The following is a 25,442-nucleotide window of genomic DNA, read 5'->3' on the forward strand; positions in this document are numbered from 1 at the left end:
GAATGTATATTCCACATAACTCTAATATTTGCCAGTATATGCACAGCTGATAGTGTGCACAGTAATATAAATGCATTGTTTAAGTATTAGTTGAAAATGGCAACTGAGTAGTACATGGGGATGGTAGCTGTTTCTCCTAATATGCATATATGAAGTAATTTAAATGTAATTATCATAATTATCAGTTTGAGTAAATTAGTGCTAGTTGTGATCTGTTCTTGGTGCACTTTACACTAGTAGCCAACAGTGCTCATTTCCGCCTGCTAAAATGCATAACCTGACTTGTTAATTGTCCCTGAATGTTCTTCTTCATGAGTGGTCAAATAGAACACAATGTATGAATGAGTGAGTGAAGGAATGAATGAAGAATAAAACAATTCACCATCTTACTTTATCAAGCAGTTGAATATTTTGTAATTTTAGATACAGTATTACATCAGTTTCATGTGCATGTGCATTGATTTCTGAATTCTATAAATATGATTTTGAGTAAAAAATTCAGTGCATTCTTTAACATGCCCATTCTGATATTGCTACAGGCACAAAAAAATCTAAAGCATTCACTGTTGATGATTTATTTTAAGAAACAAACTCCATCGACTATTTTTATATTAACATGGAGCATACTGTTCCTAATGTGAATACTGATTTTGGTGATGACAATAAGTTAAAATTGTCTCAGGAAATGAGACGATTGTGTAACACAATACAATGTAAAGAAGAAGGTAAGTACCATTTTCTTAAGACTGAAAAGGGACCTTAATAATTATGGCAATTCCTATGAATAAATGTGTTAATATTTTTTCCCTTAGTTTCAGTTTGTAGGTATTGCATTTAACAATCTGCAGAACAGAAAATTCATCACTATTATTGGCATTACTTCTGATCACAAACAGTGTTTTCTTTAAATAGGCATATATTTTATGCTAGAGTACAGAAATTAGCGAATATAGATGTTATTCCTGGTGAAGCATGGCTTACTGTTGTTACTGTTAGTGTAGATGGAGTTCTATGATCATTACTTACCAGTTGGGAAATTATCCTCCTTGTGACATTTTGGCTTATAAGATTTTGATGATAACTCAGGCTGAAGTTAAATTAGGTGGTGATATTTCTGGTACTTCGTTTGTTGATAAATTTATATGTGTGTGCACTCATAGTATGTGTAAACTGAAGATGATTCTGTTACTGTGTTTCTAAGAGGACACAGAACACAAATGAAGTTTTTTTTGGTTGGTGATATGATCTATTACAATAGTACTTCATGTATTAATGAGTGTTATTATATTACTGAGTATTACTGACAGTTTCTATGAATAAATGTGTGATTATTTTATTTCTTTAGCTTCTTTTTATAGCTGCTACATTTAACAATCTACAGCACATTAAATTCATTGCTATTGTTAGCTTTACTTTTGATCACAAAGAGTGCTCACTCATATACAGGAGAATGGTAAAAAGAAAAAATCCTTTTGACTGTACCATGGATAGAGGTGCATTTCAAACCATCCCAGTTGTCTATGCTGCGCGGGGCATTGGCCTCTGAGGATGTAATAGTGGTTTGATTGAGTAAGCTGTTGCAAAGCACCATTGTGCCTGGCTCACTGCCAAGGCTGATAAGGACTCTGACCATAGCACTACACACACATCTAGACTTACAGGGTCAAGGTTTCCATTTAGTGTTCAATTGTATTATCATTACAAGCTAAAAGATTTTTGACATCATGCATCCATTCCTTGTTGCCCATAATAATCAGATAATTTCTGCTGTTTGACTGTAGATTTGTATTTATCTATTTCATGCAGTCATGATTCTGGCTTTATAGCCTTCTCAAGTGCAACTTGAAATCTCAAAAAATGGCTAACCTGCTTAAAATGAGATGTCACTGCCAAAATAACATTTATCTGATCTTATAAACCAGCCATCACATTAAAGGATATGAGTACACATCAAAGATGTATGGACATTATGAATGCAGGTCACAGCAATGTATAGGCTGTTAAATATTCATTACACTTCATTAATATGTATTTGCTATGCACAGTTTCAGTGATATCCATCTCTGATATGTTCCATATCATTTAATATAATGATTGGTTAATAAAACAAGGTAAGTGTTATTTTGATGATGACATGTCATTTTAGGCAGGTCGGACATTTTTTGTGATTTCGAATTATGCTTGAGGATGGCTATAAAGCTGAAAATCATGACCACTGCAGCCAGAGACTGTGGTCATGTGTGTGTCATCTCCGCTATAGAGATAATAGCAACCATCCTTCTCATAATACTGCTATTACTCCATCCTAGATTTTTCATTGTTTGAAATCACTGTTTGAGATCATGTGAAACGAATGAATAAAAATCTACAGTCAAATTGCGAACATTTCTTTCAGAAACTTCTACATGACTGTGGTCCCACCACAAAGGAAAAGTTGTAAGGTGGTAAGATTTATGCAGCAGTATCACTCTGTGGTTTGGGATCATGAAATTAAGAAGTGTCATTTTGAGAAATCCTGATAGTTTTCTTGTGAACATTCTGACACGATGTATACATGAATCAATTTAATTTTGCACTTTTCTGAATTTGCACAAGAGATTTTTTTTAAAGTATCTGTTGTACATGAACCCTCTATTACAATATGATTTTATGTGCCCTTTTTAAGCACCTGGAAGTATTCTGCTATTAAACAGCAACAGGAAAAAAATTTTAAGGTATAATTAGTTTCCTGCGTCACTACATAAACTTCCATTAAGAATCTGCCATAAAGAGTCTCTGTTCAGAAATACAGGTTAGATTACTCACAAAAATGATTTAAATTTTATCTTTCAAATGCAGCTTTAATCACATGTAAACTTTTTACCAATTACTGGATAATGTATGGTAAAAGTGTTAGATTATTTAGAAGTTACTAGTTCAAGGATCAGTGAAATACTGATGGAAAGTATTCCCAGTGTTCTAGGTTAAGATAAGCAAAAAGGGCAAGTGCAATAGAAAATCTAAGTGAGAAAAAAGGCAAGAAATCACAAAATCTAAGGTACATACAGCAAAAAAACAACTTATGAAGTTTTGTTGTATCATGCTCTTACATATAAAAACTACAGAAAAAATATAAGCTCACAGGAATACTGTTCCGCGAGTCTTCCGCCCTAATATCTTCAAACTCCATATCAACTCGTCCATTGTAATCCGAATTTTGTCTACGCCTTGCTAGGCGCATCCGTTTGTACTCTTCAGGGCACACCTTCTTCCACAAATAGTAAAACTGGATACACTGTTTTAAAGATTTTGAGCCAATCTGCAGACACAGAACACACAATGATAATAATTGCATTATTATTCCTGTATGAACATGAAGGAAATGCCCATATATTTAATGTTACCTCATTTGCTATGCTTCTGAAGTCCTTGTCATACTTAATCAGTCCTTGATGGAACATATCAAGTTCTTCTGCACTCCATCGGTCACTTTCATTGTAATCGTATGCAAGAAGTGGGTGTCCAGAAGGTAAGGCTGGTGTTGGCTGCATTAGTTTCAGCATTGCCTCCTAATAATGTTGTAAGTAGAAGCCGCATTAGTATTTCACTTGAATCACAACCATTTTCCTCACATAAATTAAGTTTTAATTGTGAGGTAAATAAGTTTCTGTGTAGACGTTGGAAGATATCATCAAGAAAGAAATGAAGTATGTTTTTCCTTTCTTATCAAAAAGAAACAGTATATTTACAAAAGCTAAAATTGCTTTTTTGTAACTGTGAACTGAAAGTGATATAGGAAGAATATTATTACTAAAAAATCCAAGTGTGTAAGGAAACTGAGCTGAGTACTGGTTTACTTACATGGAATTCATTTTTGTTTCATACAACAAAATGAAGTATGTATTGGTGTGGTACAGAAAATCATGTTTCAAAAATATACAAATGTGAACAGCATAACAAACCATTAAAACTTCTTTCCAAATTTTTGAAATACTAATTTTATAAAACCATATGTGCAATAATATCTCCATTGCTTTTAAAAATACTCCTCTCCCATGCATACACATGAACAAAATATTAAACAAAAGAGATGACAAAATAAACAAGCTACCTCTCTAGCTTCTAATATAATAACAGTACACAATTTAGCTAGTGGGAGTCAGAAATTTCAGGAGCCTACTCAGCCTGCATAAGTCTAAGACACTTATTTTATTTAAACATAATTATCATATTCCATATACACAGAAGTTGAATGTAAACAAGTAAATAATAGGAGGCAAGATCTTTCAAAGTGTGAAAGTTAAAACTATCACTGGCAAGTAATGCAGCATAATGGAATGAATTGGTCAGAAGTAATAGAAGAGGTGTGGAGAGTTGATAAAAATAAGAAAGGTACTGGTTGGTTAACAGAGAAGATCCTGAATATATTGATACGATGATGAAACATAATGACAAAAATGCTAATTAGCCAAATAAACTGGCGGGTGGTGGGGGGTAGGGAGGTCTATTGTAGTAGATTGCTGAGTGCAGTAATGTGAGATGACAAAGTTAATAAAGCATGAAAGCATGTATCAGAGGGAGAGAAAGGCAAGAGCTCTCATCAGGAGAAAGTTGAAGTACTGATACCAGAATGACATATTTTGTTCTTGCAACTGCTACACTAATGGCTACACACTTATGAATCTTTGTAACCCGTATCTCTCAGTGTGATTACTGTGTGGTGTCTGCATGCGCAATTCTGCTGCAGTTGCGTACACTAAAATATAAACTCTCTACCACTCGTTTTTCTTCTTTGTGTTCTCAAAAAATCAATAATTTATGTGAAGATTCTAGGCCTTTTTACATTCTGTACATGTTGAATTTATGACTACACAGTTCAGGTTAGTCAACTAATATATATTTAAAAATTTATAACAATAATGGTAATTCCTAGATGGAGCAATATGTAAAATTAAGAAAAGGCAACCACTTACCTAGAGCAGATCGATGCATGGAGCACAGAAATGCATAACAGAAAGCGGCATTCACACAAGCTTTTGAGCACTAGCACTTTTTCTAGCAATAGTACACACACAGTCAGACACACACACACACACACACACACACACACAACGACACATACCTGCAAATGCACACTCTCAATGCCAGAGCAAGACTAATTATTGATACACAGTTATTGATAACATTTTCCTGAGCTGATGGAGGTGAAGAGAGAGTGAGGAAGGATGCAAGGAGGGGATACTCGGAAAAAGGCAGGTTTTGAAACAGATTTCTTCATGGTCGTACAACAAGATGTAAAGAGTCCAGAGGACACAACAGAAAGGGATGTAGGGAGAGGAAGAGGGATAGAGGGGTGAACTCGAAGTGTGGGGGGAAGGGGAGACAGGTGAAGACAAAGAGGGTGAAACTGATACAAGAAAGACCAGTTGAAAAGGAGAGGGGGGGGGGGGGGACAGCGAGCGGAGAGAGGGAGAGGGAAAGAGAGAACGCCCAGATTCCCAGATTGGGGGAGGGAGGGGGGTGAAAGGGAGAGGAAGCATGGTATGAGAAGTCAGTGAACAATCTGAACAGAGAAGGAGTGGCATGGACAGAAGAGAGTAGGGAAGAGGTAAGGTTATCACGAAGTTTTAGGCCAGGGGGATTGTGAGAGTGGATAATGTGTTGGAGAGATGATTCCCATCTGTGTAGTTCAGAGAAACTTGTATTGGAAGAGAGTATCCGAACAGCCCATGTAATGAAGCAGCTGTTGCAGTCATTTGTGATGTGGTGTGCAGCATGTCTGGCAACTGCATGGTCAAATCTGGCAACTAGATTGTCAAATCCCCAGTTTGCCACAGTTTGACAATGACCATCTATGTGAGTTGACAGCTGATTACTTGTCATGCCAACAGGGAAGGCTGTATAGTAATCGCAGCATAGGTGATATATAACATGACAATATTATGAAAGGGACAGACTGCTATTCACCATATAATGGAGATGTTCAGTTGCAGATTGGCACAACAAAAGGCCTGCTAAACAAGTGGACTTGTGGACATTTGGTTGAGAGGCCTTCTTCTAAAGTAGACAACATACACACAGACACAGACACACACACACACACACACACACACACACAACACACACACACACATTCATGCAAGCACAACTCAGACACACATGGCCACTGAGGCTGGACTGTAATTCCAGCCTGTGTGTGTGTGTTTTGGGATTCCTTTTCATTATATTGTCAATATTCCATCATGTATTTTCCATTGTTTGAAATATAGCTTGGCTGTTTTCACACATAGCTCCACCTCTTATTGGGTAGGAAATGCCTGTGATTGGACAGTATAGCAGGTGGTGGGTGGGTCTTTGGGACAGGTCTTGCATCTGGGCTGACCACAAGGGAATGACCCATGGTGTGCAGGATTGGGAGGATTGGAATAAGGGTGGACAAGGATATTGTGTAGGCTTGGTGGGTGGCAGAACGCTACTATCCCTCATATCAGGACATGACGAGAGGTAGTTGAAACTCTGGTGAAGGACATGGTTGAGGTTTCCAAGGCCAGTATGATACTGAGGATCAGAAGAGAGCTGGTCAGTGGATGGTTAACAGGTTTACTGGTGTCACAGGAACATTTGTCATGGGAGACTTGTTTGTTTATGGATGAGCAGGATAGGATACAGTGTGTCAGTAAAAGCTCTGATAAGGTTTTTGATATATTTTGACAACTCCTGCTTTCCACTGCAGATGCGACATCCACAGATGGCGAGGCTGTAAGGAAGAGACTTTTTGACCTGGAGTGGGGGACAGTTACCAAAGTGGATGTACTTTTTGTAGCTGGTGCACTTGATATGGGCAGATGTATTTATGGAGCCATCTAAGATGTGATGTCGACACACATCTACATCTACACACTCAACAAGCCACCGTACAGTGCATAGCGGAGGTCATTTCCTTCTCTGTTCCACTTGCAAATACAGCAAGGGGGAAACAACTGTCTGTATGCCTCCATATCTTAACTTGGTATTCTCACCTTAGATAGAAAGGCAGCTTTATGAGGTTAGAGGGACCAGGTGAAGAGGATTTGGGAACAGGCACTGCGGTTATGGAGGAAAGAGAAAGCAAGTCCTGCCATGTGTCCAGACTTATACTCCACTATGCGTGGATGCCACATCTATGATGGAAAGCAGGAGTTGTCAAAATATACCAATAACCTTACCAGAACCTTTACTGACAGGCAGTGTCCTATCCAACTCATGCGGATAAACAAACAAGTCTCTTGTACCATCAGATTCTCAGACCTAGTAAACATAACCAGCCACTGATCAGCACTCCTCTAATACCCATTATTGCCCTAACCTTGCAAAACTCAACCACATCTTCCATCAGGGCTTCGACTATCCCCTGAGACAAGGGATGGCAGTGTTAGGCTGCCCACTCAACCTACAAAATGTCTCTGTCCATTCCTATTCCAACCCCATTCCCAATTCTGCACACCCTGGGTCATGCCCTTGTGGTTGGCTCACATGCAAGATCTGTCCCAAACACCTCCTACCATGATCCAGTCACAGACATTTCCTACCTGATAAAAGACAGGGCCATGTGTGAAAGCAGCCACATTATATATTAGCTATGCTTCGATTACTAGACAGCATTCCATGCTGGCATGACAAGAAGCCAACTGTACACTCACATGACTGGCCGCCGCCAAACTTGGCGAAAAAGCTTGAGCGTACAGTTGCTGAATATGCTGCACACCACAACATGAATGACTGCAACAGCTGCTCTACTACGAGGGCTGTTTGGATACTCCCTTCCAACACAAGTTTCTCTGAACTATGCAGATGGGAAATGCCTCTCCAACACATCATGTGCTCTCACAATCCCCCTGGCCCAAATCTCTGCTAATCTGCTCTCACTGCCTCACCTTGCCTTTTCTCTACTCTCTTCTGTCAACACCGCTTTTCCTCTGTCCACACCATGCCGGCGCTCTCCCTCTGCTTAGATATGTCTCTGCTATGTCATTTCTGTCATGGGTGCTAGTCTACAAAACTAGGAAAGCTTCTGTGAAGTTTAGAGAGTAAGAGAGATGTTATAGCAGAACTGAAGCTGTGAGGGTAAGTCGTGAGTTACGATTTTCACCTCCCCTCCCCGCCCTCCCATGCAGGCACTCTCCCTCTCCCTTTCTCTCTCCCTCTCACTTTCTCTCTCCCTCTCTACTCTTTCCTCTTTTTCAATCCCTCTGCCTTTCCTAACACTTTCCTTTCTCTCTCTTCATCTTCACCTCTCCCTCCTTTTTCCCCTACCCTTTTCCCCACTAAGTTGCTCATCCTCCCTCTTCTTACATGTATTTTTATTGTAGCCTCTGTACTCTTTTCATCTTGTTATGCAGCCATGAAGTCGACCACCCACAGACCTACCTCTTTCTCACTACCGCTTCCCCATCTCCATCAACTCAGGCAACTGCTATCAACACTCGAGTATCAGTAAGTCTTGCAGTGGCAACAGGAGCATGTGTTTGGATGTCTGTGTGGCTGTATAAGTAAATGTGTGTTGCTAGAACACTAGTGTGAATGGTGTTTTCTGTTATGTGTTTATGTGCTCCATGCATTGATCTGCTGTATGTGAGCAGTTGCCTTTCCTTAATTTTATATATTTAAAAATGTGATATATATATATGAACACAGAGGATTTTGTGAAGTGATGTCACTTGTTCAGCCTTTCCATTTTGTGCTCTAAATCTCCATGCAAAATGGATTTTTACAGTGATAAAGCATTTCATATGTATACAACTGTGTAACTCTGTAAAATTATATTAATTAGCTGAGATGAAATGACACCATACTTAAGAGCTGTAATATGGTACACTCACAAGGTTTTCATTGTGACTTGTCCATTATCAGCAAGTGATTCCATGAACATTTCAATACATCTAGTACAACATGAATGAGGTGTTGGTGCAAGTTGCACAATGAACATACAGGCACAATATCCCAAATAATTTCTCCTTAGTACTTGCACAAGACTTAGGGGAATGACAAGTAAAACAAATGCCAGTAAAATAATAGATTCAAACCACAACTTACATGGATATTTCCATTACACATATGAAGCAAATGAAGTGCATACTCCTTATTACGACCACCACCTGGCACTGCAGCACAGCAGGCAAATTCAAGGTACATTTCAACTGCCAAAGAAAGAAACAGAAAATTATCACAACTCATAAACCTTACCTAGACTTACTAAAGCCTCTGAAGAGAATAAATATTCTGATGTAGCTATTCTTTTAATGATCATTAAGAGCAAAAATACAAATTTCAGTTATTTGTCTATTATCTGCTTTTAGCTGACAACACATTTTGTCAATTTCATATGAGTAACTTCAAAGCACTTGTATCATCCAAATTAATATTATAAATGCACAAGTAACTCTGTCTGTTACACTTTCACAATTAAACTGCTGGTCTGATTTTGATGAAATTTGGTATGGAGGTAGCTTGAATGATGAGAAATACTTCAGGTCAGTTTAGAAACTATGTAGTAAATATGTTTACTGATTTGAAGAATACAACGTAATATCAGACACAAGCCCATTGCACTGCAGCCGCTGAGCATCACACTCCTGTTATAGCTCCCGAGGCACTTGAAGACTCATGAGAGTGTAATTTTAGTGCTGCATGATAAACAGAGATGTCATGCCTTTACATGTAGAATGTGCGAGGCTTTTATTGAGGCTGCCTTTAATTACTATATGCAAGTGCAGTTGTGAGTAACATGCAGACACAGTTGATGTTATTCCCTGGATAAATATTGTAAAATTTGCACTGCACCAAACTACAAATTATTTATTTTTGTTCTTCATCAGTTTTAGCTATTTAGTAATTTTAGAAACTCTACATTTTATCATAGAGCTGCCACCATCACTCATCATAAGAAAAGTAAAGAACAGAAAAAAAAAAAAACAAATCATCACAGCTCATGTTCTTATGGTCCAGTTAATGTTAATACTCATGCCTGTAACAGGACACACCCTGTTATATGCAGTCATATTTCATTATGGCAAGTTACATGGGGGCGGAATCCCTCCACCCTTCCACTGCCTTATTATACCAAAAAGTGTTTCAACATCTAGCAGAACACTCACTTTATAGTAGTTACCCATTGAGAAAATTTACAAAATGGAGAAAATTTTGATGCAGTCTGCATTTAAAAAAAAGAAAAAGAAGAAGAAGAAGAAGGAGAAGAGCATATGGCATAGTTGGCCAGGAGGCTCCATGCGGGGAAGTTCGGCCACCAAGTGCAAGTCTTACTTCAGTCGACGTCACGTTGGGCGACTTGTGCACTGGTGATAAGGATGAAATGATGATGAGAACAACACAAAACCCAGTCCCCGAGCAGAGAAAACCTCCAACCTGGCTGGGAATCGAACCCGGGTCCACTTGCATGGGAGGCAAGCATGTTCCCACCCAGCTAAGCAGACGGACTTGTTCATCAAAAATTCCTGCTGTCAGATATCAAATCCACTTGGAAGGACGTAATCTAAGGAAAGGTTCTAACTAGAGTGAAGTTGCACAACATCAGTCTAACACAAAATTCTCTCTGCAGAAGGTGTCACTTACAGAGAAGCCTCACACTTAAATTTGTTAGTTCGGATGAAAATGTAATTTGGTTGTAGACAAGGAACAAATTGGCTTCAATTATCAGAACAAGTCCATCCAGACTGGCCATGTTCTCAGGGGCAATTCATTCACTACTCAGTTACCACAGCTACTCTGGATATATTACACTACCAATCTTATCTGCAACAGCAACATTGGATTATGCGACAAAGGTTCACCAGAAGATGTGTTGAGGAGTTTCACAAGTTTTTAATCAATTCTCTTGGTTTTCCTTGATGAATTATGTAAGTTAGAATTCAATGAGGACCAACAATGCTGATGGAAAGCTAATGATCTTTACTGGTCCTGAATGAACATCGGAATCTCAAGGACAGGGTCTTTTTGTTTCTTTTATTTTTTTCCATTTTCAGCATAAAGAGATTTAATATCCAGAATTGAGGTAAGTGATTACATTGATGACTCTTGATCATGGAGTCCCAGGTTCGATTCCCAACTAGGTTAGATTCCTTCCTCTCAGAACTGGCTGTGGTGGTCTCATCATCATCAACATGTAAGTTGCTAAGGAAGCTTCAAAGAGAAGTGCTGATGCCATGTGGCCAACATCCCAAATGTGGTCTCCCAACCAATAAAGCCATATACAACTTTCATTTCGTTCTACTGATGTGCAAGCACAAGCACAGGTAACAGCTGACAAATTCATAAAATTAAAAATAAATGCACAATGGATGGAAGCAGTTGAAAATAAACTTACAGCATTTACTCCAAGTTCAGAGAAATCTACCTGGGAACCAAACTCAGTATAGTGAACCCAACAACTCTTCTTAACAAAGTAGCATCTACCATGTGTATTGGATAACAATAATAGAAATTTCTGGATTACATTAGTCATTCATACCAATTTTAGGAACAAACAGAACAAAAAAATAACAAATTTCATAGGTGTCACATACACAGCAAAGTGACGAAGGTGATAATTCCATGCATGTAACAAACAGAAGTAAAGTAAGTAGTGAAAATAATGGAATCAGCAACTGAAATCTGAATTCTAGGAAATTTGTTGAAGGGCTATTGGATATACAACAATGAATGGCACATACGGCAGGCCCAGTTGTGAATGGGTTTAATGGCTTGCCCAATAGAGAGAGTATGTCCACATTAGCCACGGATTTTCTGGAGGTACTGTTTTGATACTTGTCTGGACCAACCCATGGAAAATATGTGTACTCTGATCTTACACAAGTTTTTAATGGCTTTGCTGTTAATGAAAAGGGTATAACAAGAAAGGCATCTCTGTTGTCCAAAATGCAGACTATCAAATCTTCAACAGCACTTTATTAGGTTAAAGGGAATTCAAAATGTGCTGCTACAATAATCCATTCTCTTTGGCACCAAATTATTTTTGTCAGTTTTTAGATATTCTAGTACCTTTCCACTGTTCTCTTTCTATGCAATTTTTTCAAAAACAAACATATACTTCATATACCTAAGACATTTGCTCTACAAAAATTTATTTCTTTAATAAGTTAAATCATTTCAATTATCTTAGTATAATCTGTGCTTGAGTTTTTTGTATTATTCTGATTTGGACTGCACAAATAAAAGAAATGCTAACCAATCAGTACATACCTTCTGCATCAGTACAGACTGAACTGATTCCAGGATCCCATAACAAATGTTCATGGGAAGGTTCACTGCTTGCTTTTTCCCTGTCAGGATTCCATGAAGGAATAGTGCATTGGAACTGTGAACCAATGTTAATATGGGGAGTGACATCAGATTCTGGGGCATTGTCACTACTGACTGCTGGCAGTCCCTGCTGACTTTCCTCTGAGCTCTGCGAGTCTCCACCACTGCCACCTGCAAAGCCAATGTAGTGTTATCCATAAAATTACAAAGGTGGAACACTGTAAGGACCACATCACTACAATAAGGAAAACATACGGTGTGTGGTTCCTACCCTACTGTTTTAAAAAAAGATAGTGAACACAAATTGAAAAATGAAGCCAAAAATAACACATTCTTAGAAATAACAAGAGATAAGGTTATATACCTCAGATTTCATTCTTATCAGATTAAATGATCCTTATCTCTCCTCGTCCTCACAATGAGTGGGTTCCTCTCAGTCTATGGTCTGAGTGATATGCCCTCCTTTGTAGCCTCCCCCCAGACTATCCAATATTACTGTCATATGAGGGTGGTTTCAAAAGTTCTTGGAATGTAATAGAAAAAAAAGTGCTAACACCACTGAAACTTTTTTAATTTTTCAATGTAGTCTCCTTGTAGATTAATGCACTTGGTTTAACGGTGATCCAGTTCCTTGATCCCATCTCGAAAATGAGTTTCCTCCAGGCATGCAAAATCATTGTCAACTCTGGCTATAAGTTCTTTATCTGAAATGAATCTTTGTCCCCCAAGAGAAATTTTCAGATTTGGGAAGAGATGGAAGTGTAACAGAGACATATCTGCTGAATAAGGTGGTATGGCAACTATTCATACCTTAGTTCATGTAATTCTGCAATGGTGACAGCACATGACTTTCTCCCTTGCTAAACCTGACCTTTCATCACAGCACATGACTTTCTTCCTCGCTAAACCTGGCCTTTTTTCTCGTATCTTTTATTGCAACTTGCCCAGAAGGTTAGCATAGTATTCTCCAGTAATTGTTCACCCAGAGATGAAATAATCTACAAAGAGAATCCCCTTTGCATCCTAGAACACTGGTGCCATGACCTTTCCCACCAAAGGAATTGTCTTTGCTTTTTTGGTGGCAGAGAATCAGCATGTTTCCACTGTTTTGACTGTTGTTTTGTGTCTGGCATATAGTAGTGCACCCAAATTTCATCTGTGGTCACAAACTGGTGCAAAAAATCTTGTTTGTTTCTCCTAAAATGGGCCAAACATTGTTCCACTATGTCCATTCTCACGTGTTTTTTGATCCAGTGTCAAGACTCATGGCACCCATCTTGCAGACAATTTTTTCATTTCCAATTCTTCAGTTAAAATGTGATATACCCTTTCAGATGACATCTGGCAAGCATGAGCAATTTCATGCACTTTCAATTGGTGATCCTCAATGACCATTTTGTGCACTTTTGCACAGATTTCTGGAGTAGTGACACATCTTGGCTGACCACTCTGCAGATCATCATCTAACCTCTCCCAACCAAATTTAAATTCATTTGTCCACTTGGCAGCAGTTGAATATGAAGTCCTCCAGTGTATTCTGGAAATCAGCATGAATGCCCTTTGCTTCTGTACCTTTCTTTACGAAATACTTAACCACTGCCAGAATCTCAGTTTTTTTCCATCTTCACAAATCATTATGTAGGAACAGCAACAGAGCCATGTCACTGTCACAGTTCTCTTCCAAGAGCACTGACACGGCACATGTTTACAGGAAACAGTCCAATGAATATCGCGTGAACAACTCGTTGCGCTACTGCTGGACACCTATTGTGGTGATTCCGAGAACTTTTGAAACCACCCTCACATTTGCAAATTTTTTGTTTTAAATTGTAATATACTGGCTAAGTATTTTACACAATCAAATTAAGCTGACCTTTCTTATATTAAAATACGCATGCTGTAGATAATGTAGTCAAACACTCAGTCCTCTTTCCTTAAAGGAGAAGGGACTAACAATTTCAAAAGCTAGGCCACCTTTTCTACTTCTTATATGTGTCTATTGGCAGCGCTTAGCATTTTGCATCCTGAAAATATGTACTGGCCAGTCATTTTCCTCCTTGCAACCGTACAGTTTTCTAATGTGAATCTTGCTTTTGGTACAAAATAAATGGTTACAAACTTAGAATATGGAAGAGCCCTTGATATCACAGATTTAAAATCACTTCCCATTGACATTCCTGATAATATTTAGTATATCTGTGTGTGTAATTAATGCTAATACAGCTGCTTGTGGCTAAAGTATTGCATCCCTTATGACAACTACCACCCGATACATGTTTCACAGGTAACAAAAGAGATTGCACTATGTGAACTGTTAATTTGTTTTGCGACAGATAACAGAAAGCCTAGAATGGAATGACAACAATATTATGAAAAGCACAAACTGCTATTCAACATATAGAGAAGTTGTTGACTCACAGATAGGCAAAATGAAAAGACTGCTATACATTTTAGCTTTAGAATAGAAGACTTCCTTCTGAAGTAGAAAACACATACACACATAAAATCACTGTCTCTGGCCACAGCACACAGAGACAGGGTTCATTTGTGTGTGGGTTGTTCTTATGTGGACATGTGTGTGTTTTCTGCTTCAGAAGAAGGCCTTTTGGCTGAAAGCTAAAACATGTAGCAGTCTTTTCGTCTGTGACTCAATGTCTCCTCTATATGGTGAGCATCAATCTGTCCTTTTCATAATGGTTTTGTTATAGTTAATTACACTACCAGTATTGTACAAGTATTTACTGAAGTATCTCATTTATGTGGAATCTGTTAAGTCTATATCATGTCACCTCTAATTCTTTCTGACTTTAAGCTCATTTATTTGCATACTAATAGAGAAAAACTCAACTTATTTTTCAAAAATTATTTTATAATTTTAATATTGGAATTTTCATACTGTTCAGAAATGAATGTTTAACAATATGTGCCTAACAAAAATAAAACTCTCTCTGCATAGGTTAATTACCAGACTGAAATATCCTTGAAACTATATTTCTGAAGGTCTATCCAGCTGATGACTCAGTTTGTGTGTACAATATTTCTATGGCTTCGTATTTATTCCACTGCAGCACCTGCCTTAGGTCAAGTGTCAAAATACTGTTTGCTGACTTTGCAAATGTGAAACATAAAGAGAGGTACTGCAATTAAGAACTTTTACATATCTTTTTACTGAAACTTGTTAAGTATGTTTTCAGTTACTGTTGGATGGACAATAAATACAAGAAGCAACCTTTAAATATATAAGTCATCACATAAGTTACAACTAAAATAACACTTTTTTTAAACAAATACGAAAACTTTGTTCAAAATAAACAAAAATAAATGTTTAACTAAGAAACAGAAAGATTCAGTTTGAAAAAAATCTTACTTTTAGTACTACCAAGTGTTGTTGAAGAAGGCCATGCAGATGCTGCAGTAATCTGCCAGTACAGACCCTGGCCAGGTCGTGTTGGGCTGAGCATGGGTGCAGGAGTGTATGGCAGAGACGAAGGAGCCGATGATGGTGAATTCCCACACTGCGACACCCGTGGTGCCCTCAGCCGCGATTGGTAAGTTGACAATGGCATATGAATCGGTGGACTATTTTGCACAAGTGCTTCTGGTCGCATCCGTTTACGAACCATACGAACTGGACTTGCTGGAACACTGTGTAGCACATCTGTGTCACTATTCATCACTAGTAAATGTTATCAGCCTCAGTATTAAACTAAATGACAGCTGTAACAGTTTTGCATTGGCAGCAACAGAAGTCAAATATTAAAACATTTTACCTCTTTGATGTTTGTAGTATTTTTAAGGGAAGTCCTGATTTTTCTTGGTAAATTAATTACTATTTTATTGAAAAGCATTACCATTTAAAATCATCCTATTCCACTCCATGTACTCTCTTATGCCATTTCTCCAGTGTCATTGCCAACACTGTGGCTCTACACCGTATGACTGCAGTCAATGAGTTTTGTAACATCATTATGGAATTTTATAACAAGCATAAACTTCTGCATTACCAATGAAAATATGCTCTTTGCAGAATTCATGAAACTGATGTGGCCAACTTCCATATGAACATTCACTTCTTACTTTCCAATGTACATTGAACAGGAAAAGGTGGAGCCCAACAAAAACAAAAGAAGAAGCATTTTATGCAGCATATTTATTCTGTTGCAGGAATTTGGCTGGATGTAGGACACAATTATGAAATTGTCTTCCTGCTTCTCCCATAAACATAGACACTTTCAAGCATTAGTAATCATACGTAGGTACATTTATAGTGCAAAACACACACACACACACACACACACACACACACACACACACACACACAACACACACACAAATTTTCTATAAGCAAATTCTTCGAATACATAGTTATACATAAATAAAAACCAGAAAAAAATTGAAATAGGCAGAGAAAACATAAAACCCTTAACACAAAACCTAAGTGTGTTGTTTTGACATTAGTGCTGTGCAAAAGTACTAAATGCAGTGCTTCAGTTCAATAGTCTTGTCCGTACACAACAGACAACTGTAGGTTTAAGAGACGCTCAGTAAACAGTGCTTCACTGAAACATCTATGCTGTAACAAGACATTTTAAGTAGATGATATTTCTGCAGAATTATTCAGATTTTGAGTAGATGATATTTCTGCAGAATTATTCAGATATAGGGTGAACAAACTGTGGAAAAGGGGTTCCACCTGGTATGTGGGATTATGACAGAGGCAAATATCCTCAGACTTCATGAGGAATCTAATAATTACAAGACCAAAGAAGACAGGAACTGAGAGGTACATTGTCAAATCATCAGTTTAATAAGTCTTGGTTGCAAAATATTAGCATTAGTGATCTACAGAAGGATGGAACGAATGGTGGAAATCTGACTAACGGAAGATCAATTAGGGTTCCGGAGAAATGTAGGAACATTCATGACTTATCTTAGAAGATAGATTCAAGAGAAACAAAACCTACATTTATATCATTTGTAAGTTAAGAAAAAGTTTTGAAGAATACATTTTTTGGAGTTTTGAAGATGGAAATGATAGCAAACAAGGAGTGAAAGGCCATCTACAATTAATACCAAACTGTATTCACAAGAGATGAAGGTGATGCAGGGGAGGAAGTGGTTCAAATGGGAGTAAGACAGTGGTTTAGCTTATCCTGCACGTTGTTCAGTCTGTACACAATAACAAACATGAAAAGTGAAATAAATACTTTACGGTATAAAACAATAAGATTGCTGATGACTTAGTAATTCTTGAAAATATAAGATTAGATAAAAAAAGAAAGAAATCAAAAGCAAAAATCAGAGAAAGTCACTGCTTAGTCAAATTTCTTTTGCCTTGTCCTGTGGTTCCTAGTTGAACTTATATTTTGCTGATGAGATTAAGTAGTTAGAAAAAATTTTTGTTAAAAAAGATTACTAACGACTACCCTACTGCTATGTTGATGTCTTTCTTACAAAAAATAAGTGAAACAAATTGAACAACAGAAAAACAACTAGTCTGAGACTTCTTTCTGGCAGTATTGACAAGATATGAGTTAGTTCTCTCGAATATTACTACATGGAAATATTCAAATCATAATAATACTTTAAAGAGAGTCATAACTGGCTAGTCAGAATATTCAAAAAAGGGAATGTTATATAGCAACAGTAGCATGTTTCAATTTAAATATAATTGAGGCTGGTATAACATTCTCACAGAAACTTACCTAGTGGGGCTAAGAAAAACATCATCGTCTACTTCTTCCTTAACAGCATCAAGTGCAACATGCAGTCTAGATCTTTGAGCATTGGTACGCGCTTGATAGTGATTTTGATGACCCATGTTCGAGACACTAGCACACTTTGTTGGCACTCGCACTTTATTCACTTCCAACTCTGTCTTCCTGTACACTGTAGTTGTTCCACCATTACCCATCACAGTCATGTTTGTATTAACTACAGCACCACTTCCAGTTATTGTCCCACACTTTGTTTGGCTGTGATACTGACCACCTGAAGTTTGTACAAATCTAAGTTCACCGTTACTGTCCACCACAATTCCTGTCACTTGTCCATTGGAAGGATTCCCCGTGGTAAAATCTGAAGTACCATTGCTGACAAGTTTGGCTGAATGATGCAGACCACCACTGACAAATTCAAACCTCTTTCTACTCCCAAAGTCTTTTGGGCTGCTGGAGAGAAGTGGATCTTCAGAGTTTGGCATCATCTGCGACTGAAGGGTATGATGAGGTGATAAGGGGAAAGATATCTGTGTATTTTGGGTGGGAGTGTATGCGGAAGGAGGCAGTGGAGATGATACTGATGATGATGATGCGGGCACACTGGAAAGAGAAAGTGGGGACGGAACAGGTGTAGTCGCTGACAGAGGAGATTGTGGCGGAGGTGATGGGTTAACGAGAGACTGATACAGCCCGAGGGAAGATGTGCGCAATGAAGTACCACTTGTTAGGCAAGCTCCTTGTTGCACACTTTCACCAGGCAATACTTCTGAAAGAGCAGCTTCAACAGCAGCTGAGCTCGACATAGTAGATGTGTAGAAAGCTGCCGAAAGTGGTGACGAAACCCGAGGAACGTGACCTCCATGTGCAATGACTGACTGTACAAAGTCAGATGTCTGTTGTTGGTGAGGTGAAGAGAGTGGCAATGAGCTCGTTACCAGCGACCCGTGACTGTGGAAAGAAACAGACTGACAATTCATCTCAAATTTATACATGAAATATGTAACTAAAGTAAGTTACTTTTTACAAATTTAGATTAGGACTTCCTGCAGAGGAAACTCACATAAAACTGCAAATGCAGCACTAACTTGTTCAATAATTTTACAGCTGAATTGTAACAGACCATTTTTATTTTCAAGAAATTGGACTACAATAAATAAATAAAAATCAATAAATAAACAACAATGTAGGAGAAGATAGATTGCTACTTATTGTAAAGAAGATATGTCAAGTTGAGATAGGCACAATTAAAAGACACTTTTAATCAGGCATGTCTACAACTTATGTGTCTTCTTTACGATAAGTAGCAATCTATCTTTTCCTATATTGTTGATATTCCTACCCGGAGTTTCCATTGTTTAATGAATAAATTATTGTATTTATGAATATGAGACAGAATTGTTGACCAGTGCTTATGCCCAGGGGGTGAAATGTTTAGTAATGATGACAGGCTAGTATAAAAATAAACGTGTTGACAGTATCCTAGCTTCTGGAACAATTAGTTCATTCCACGGATAAAGTGTGGAAGGTTAAAAAGGAAGAGCAGGTCCCATAGAGTCCAGGATGATGGAGACTGTTGTTCTTACATCCTCGTTCTGGGAGACGTCTTAATAGGTTAGTCAGAATATTCATTAATATCAAAGAAACCTAAATCCTCACATCCTCAGTTCTATGAGACCCAGGCATGACGAGGACAAGGGTCCCTCTCATCCTGGGGTCTACAGGACCTGCCCTCCATTTTTAACCCTTCCCACTCCATCCCTCTCTCCTTCCTGAGGAAGAAACTAATTGTTCTAAAGCTAGGATGATGTCATAACTTTTACATTACTGAAGATAAACTTATTTGCCAAGACTGCTAATAATAACCTCATTCTCGAAGACCAGTTTCGGTAATCAAAGTTACTGTCATCAGATCTGGAAAGCATTTATACAGTGCGACTATACACAAACAATTGTAACGTACGAAAGCAGAGAAACAAATACCTTGACAGACAGGTTATTGTGTAGGTTTCAAAATAGCAGCAAAAGTACTCTTTATCATTAATTGGCAGGTGCGTAACAGACTGGAAGACTGATGCATCAGTATATCAAAATTAAAATAACTATAGAGACATCTGTTCACCACATAAATCTGTCTTATGTCTCTTACAGCAGAGTACATCACTGCAGCCAGGGCACCACTAGACTGGCAAGTGATGACCAGTAAAAGACAGGTGTTTACAAACAATCCTACAGCTGGCAAGCGATGGCCAGTAAAAGACAGGTGTTTACAAACAATCCTACAGGTGTCACTAGTGTAACATGTATTTCATACTTAAAATCATTTATGTGATTACATTATAGTGTGCTAGTTAAAACATGGATGAACATAAATAAAAAAAACGTGTTTACAAAATTATTACTGATTAATAATTAAGGCAGACTCTAAAAAATAATTCTTACACCATTAATTATTCAAGGTACCCTTGTAGAAGCTGAATTTATATTTGGTGCAGTTACTGCAAACTAATATACAGTAGGTTATTTAACACAATATCTTGGCACAGAAGTTCATCTCCAATATATTATCACAGATTGCACCTTGCTTTTCAAAATAAGTAAACTAAAATAATTACTTCTACTTTTATACATGTCTGTCAGCATTGATGTTCAAATGTCTCCAGTTACACTGATGAAATCAATTACATCCAATATGAAGTAAAACAAAATTCTATATATAGATTCACAATTCAACATAACGCAAATAATAATAATAATAATAATAATAATAATAATAATAATAATAATATTAATTATTATTACAACAACAACAGCGTTAAGTCGCATAGTGCTTGGAGCCATCTGAACCATTTGAACAACAACAGCAAAAGCAGTGGTTTTGAAACAGGCTTTTTATGGTTAGGCTTTGACTTTTTGAGACAAAAGTATAACAACAAACCGTGTTCTGTAACCAGTAACAGTGTCATGTGTGACTAAGTAACAATGGGAAACAGTTTATTTCTATACTCTTTAACAGATAAGAGTGCAGTAATTATGTTAAAGATTCAGCAGTTTGTACCTGTGGCCGAAAGATGGCGATTGCCCCTCCTGGCTGGCAGGTGGAGTCGGATATGTGAAGCTCGGGGAATCATGCTGCGTGAGAGGAGATGGTAGTGGTGAATGCACAGTGCCTGCACCTGCTGCTGCTAGAGGAGAGCTAGCATACTGGGATGAGCCACACCCAGTACCAGCTGGCCCGGTTCCATTGCCGCCGCCACCACTATGAGGATGATGCAGAGGTGACTGTGCTGCTGACGCTGATCCTGTGCTACCGTGGTATGAAAGATCCTTCGGCAATGGGGAGCATGATGTCACTATCGCCTGCTGACTGTAAGCACCAAAGTCAGCAAGGCTCACAGGCAGAGGAGAATTGAGAACAGCCTGGAAAATCCACCAAGGATATGCACCAGCATGTATGCAGGGAAACAAGCAGTGCATTGTACTTGCTTAGCCAGCTGTCCAAAAGTGTATGTAATAAAATGCCAAAAACAGTGTACTATGGGACGATTAAGTTTTTGAACATAATTTTGACAGGATGAAGGAGATTTTTCTGTGTTATTGTTATCTACTGACCATACAAATATTCATTCATTTTGCATTGTCAGAATTTTTTTTTTTTTTTTTACTATAGTGTGATTCAATTGAATCTTTGTATCACCAAATGCCAAATATTCTGCTTTAACACAATTCTTAACATGCAAAGTTTCATTTATTCCTCTGCTTCCATTTCTCTACAGCCTATTTTCCTCATTTAGACTGACTTTTTATGCAAGTTTCCATTACTTCCTTCTTTCCTCTAAAAGAAAGGAATGGAGAGAGGAAGCAATGAAGATAAGGGTTTAGAGTATTATCATTGAGGAGTTTGTTGGAAATGGGTCTCAACCAGCCCCTTGGGCAAAAACTGTGCCCCACAGTCAGAAAAAAGAACAGGTCACACCCATCCACAAAAAGTGTTTCATAGGTGTTCCTGGACACAGCCATACAATATCACTGACATCCATGCATTGGACAATCCAGTTTTGATTGACTCATGGCAGTGTGTCACGAAAACAGTAAAAATATTGAACTTGCAAATGCTTGAAGACATTCTGCAACTAACCCATAAAAGTCTACTTACAATGTTTCAAGAGCCAATATTAAGTGAAAAATCTACAAATATACTACATCGCCCTACATACCACAATAATATCTACATCTCTTCTCTGCAAACCACCCTGAGGTGCATGGCAGAGGGTACATCCAACTGAACCAATTATTAGGATTTGTTCTCATTCCATTCATGTGTGGAGAGCACAAAGAATGATTGTTTGAATGCCTCTGTGCTTGCAGTAATTATTCTAATCACAATTCCTATGTGATCGACACGTAGGAGGTACTAGTATATTCCTAGAATCATCATTCGAAGCCTGTTCTTGAAACTTTGTTAGTAGACTTTCTCAGGATAGTTTACATCTATCTTCAAGAGTCTTCCAGTTCACTTCCTTCAGTATCTCAGTGACACTCTCCCACAGATCAAATAAACGTGTGACCATTCATGCTGCCCTTCTCTGTATATGTTCAATATCCCCTGTTAGTCCCATATGTTACAGGTCCCAAACACTTGAGCAATATTCTAGAACTGGTCACACTAGTAATTTGTAAGCAATCTCCTTTGAGGACTGATTGCACTTGCCCAGTATTCTACCAAAAAACCGAAGTCTGTCATCTGCTTTACCATCTGAGTGTGGCACCCAGGTATTTGTATGAGCTGGCCAATTCCAACAGTGACTCTGATATTATAGTGACAGGATACTAAAATATTTTCATTTTGTGATGCGCACAACTTTACATTTCTGAACATTTAAAGAAAGTTATTAATCTTTGCATCACTTTGAAATCTTATCAAGACCTGACTGAATATTTATGCAGCTTCTCTCAGATAGTACTTAATTATAGATAACTGCTTCATCTGCAGAAGTCTGAGGTTACTATTAATATTGTCTGCATGGTCATTAATACACAACATGAACATGAAAGGTCCCAACACACTTCCCTGGGGCATACTCGAAGTTACTTCTACATCTGACGATGATGCTCCATCCAAGATAACATGCTGCATCCTCCCTACAACAAAGTCCTCAATACAGCCACAAATTTCACTTGATGCCCCATATGTCTGTACTTTTGACAGTAAGCATAGGAGTGGTACTGGGTGAAATGCTTTTTGGAAATCAAGAAATATTGGATCTACCTTACTGCCTTGATCCAAAGCTTTCAGTATATTATGTGAGAAAAGTGCAAAGTAAAGATTAAGTTGTTATAGAATGCACAAGTCATTTTAGAAGTCATTCTAACTGTACTCCATATGTGGATGGAACAGGAAGAACCCTAATACGTGGCATAGTGGGAAGTACCCACAACCATGCACTTCACAATGGTTTGCAGGGTATGGATGTACATGTAGAGAATGAGGAAGCTCAGTTTGGAAAAGGATGGGGAGTAAAAGTGGTGTTGATCTTCTCAAAGTAACAATCATGGCATTACCTTCGGCAATTTAAGGGAATCACATGAACTTTAATTTGGATGGCTGGATAAGAGTTTGAACTCCATGCCTCATGAATTAAAAATCCAGTAGCCTCAGGTTACAATACTCCTCTTTAAATTTTCTCCTTTTCCCACTTATCTGTAGTCAAAATACAAACAGGGCCCGGACAGTATCTGTATGACTCAACATGGGTGCAATACAAAAAGCTGAGTCATCAGTTTGAGATGGCAGTGAATGGAAAAAAATTACTTACAAGAAGGAAATAAATTTTGGTTGGTAGAAGCTTGATGATTTAAATTAGTGGTTATTCTTATGGAGTTTAAACTAGAAGGTACAGCAATGTGGTTATTTGTGAGATCATGTGGTCACAAATGGTCAGCAATAACATCACATGTTTACTAACAACTATAGAAAATTTAGGGAGCTGCATTTACACGCAGAGTAAATAAATGAACAACTATCATGTGGAAGTTGGGATTTTACTTTAAATAGCTTAGAAAGTAGTTTTAGTACCACATAACACCGTCCCATTCTATAGCGTCAGATTTCATTTAAGCAAAGTGGTACAGTAGAGCAACAATTATCCAAATATTGATCGGCCGAAACATTGGTTAATCAAAAGGATTCCAGTCAGTAAATTTAAATTTGTAGGCCATAAACTTCTGCTAGCAGCTGCTAGTTTGTTTCCACCACAGCTCTTTTCCTCTCCCTGTCATTAATGAGCAATCACTTGCTTGACCTTGATTCTCAAGCTTTCACTTGTAAAATCGTGCTGTAGTTGAACTGTTCACAGTGGTGAATAAATTTAAATGCATTGTTCTCAGACTTTCTCATAAACTTAAAATAATAGCCCAATTGGCAAACGATACTAATGGGTCATGTTTAGCTTGGAAATATGAATTTGAGCATGCCACAATATCAGGTATTAAAAAGAACAGTGATAACATTACAAAATTTGCTAGTCTGTTTGACAGTGAAGACAGAACGTTACACAGAAAAAGATTGAAAACTGCAGAAAAAATATCGGGAGTTAGACACCGCAGTTCACACTTAGTTCATTGAGGACAGCCAATAAGTAGTCCTTTGATCTGTGAGAAAGTGCTTAAAATGAATGAAATACTTCAGGTCAATGCTGATTTTAAAGTGACTACTGGCTGGCTTACACATTTCAAATCTAGGAAAGTGGACATTCAATGTGAAAAACCATAGGGTGATACTGAATCAGCTGACCATCTTGAAGAATCTTTTAATAAACTGATTGATATTCTTTAATAAATTGATTGATAAGGAGTGCTGTAGTAAAACCAATGTCTGTGCAGACAAAAGTGGTTTGTACTGGAAGTAAATGCCAACAACATACCTAGTTTCCAATGAAGACATGTCAGCAGTTAGTTATAAAACAAGCAAATCTTGTATCACTGTTCTGATATGCAGAAATGCTACTGGAACACATAGATTGCCCTTGCTGATCATAGGAAAGGCTAAGAATTTGCAGTGCTTTACGGGACTACAAAAACTGATGGACATTTACAAGAATCAAAAGAAAACATGCATGGAAACAAGCATTTTTACAGGTTGGTATGACACCTTATTTATCCCTGAAGTAAAAAGGCATCAGCATACTACTGGTAATTTTGGAACTGTTTTGTTGTTGACTGACAACACCACAAGTCACCCCTTAAACCTTTGAATGGAAAGAGAATGGCAAGTATACATTTATAGAAAGGCATAGCCATGTGTGGTTCTGAATGAGGAAGGGCATGAAAAAATAATTCAGGTTTTGGGCTTCATAAACTACAGGTCTACTTTAATAGAAAAAATGTATAAAATATATGCAGTTTTGTGTTTAGTACATATATCTCGTCCTTTTTTTCATTTTGCTTCTACAA

At 37.8% G+C, this 25,442-nt stretch overlaps 1 protein-coding gene across 1 annotated transcript in view; it reads right to left on the bottom strand.

Moving 5' to 3' along the window:
• Nucleotides 1-25,442, bottom strand: part of LOC124616273 (uncharacterized protein PB18E9.04c-like) — a 222,815-nt gene that overhangs the window by 49,311 nt on the left and 148,062 nt on the right. The window contains exons 6-12 of the mRNA XM_047144614.1: nucleotides 21,049-21,410; nucleotides 17,979-18,941; nucleotides 15,641-15,918; nucleotides 12,214-12,444; nucleotides 9,052-9,155; nucleotides 3,384-3,548; nucleotides 3,122-3,298 (exon numbers count right to left, since the gene is read on the bottom strand). Of these exons, the coding sequence (XP_047000570.1) occupies nucleotides 3,122-3,298; nucleotides 3,384-3,548; nucleotides 9,052-9,155; nucleotides 12,214-12,444; nucleotides 15,641-15,918; nucleotides 17,979-18,941; nucleotides 21,049-21,410 (2,280 nt within the window). The remainder of the gene's footprint in view (nucleotides 1-3,121; nucleotides 3,299-3,383; nucleotides 3,549-9,051; nucleotides 9,156-12,213; nucleotides 12,445-15,640; nucleotides 15,919-17,978; nucleotides 18,942-21,048; nucleotides 21,411-25,442) is intronic.

This window comes from Schistocerca americana, chromosome 1, assembly GCF_021461395.2.
Source record: "Schistocerca americana isolate TAMUIC-IGC-003095 chromosome 1, iqSchAmer2.1, whole genome shotgun sequence".
NCBI lineage: Eukaryota > Metazoa > Arthropoda > Insecta > Orthoptera > Acrididae > Schistocerca > Schistocerca americana.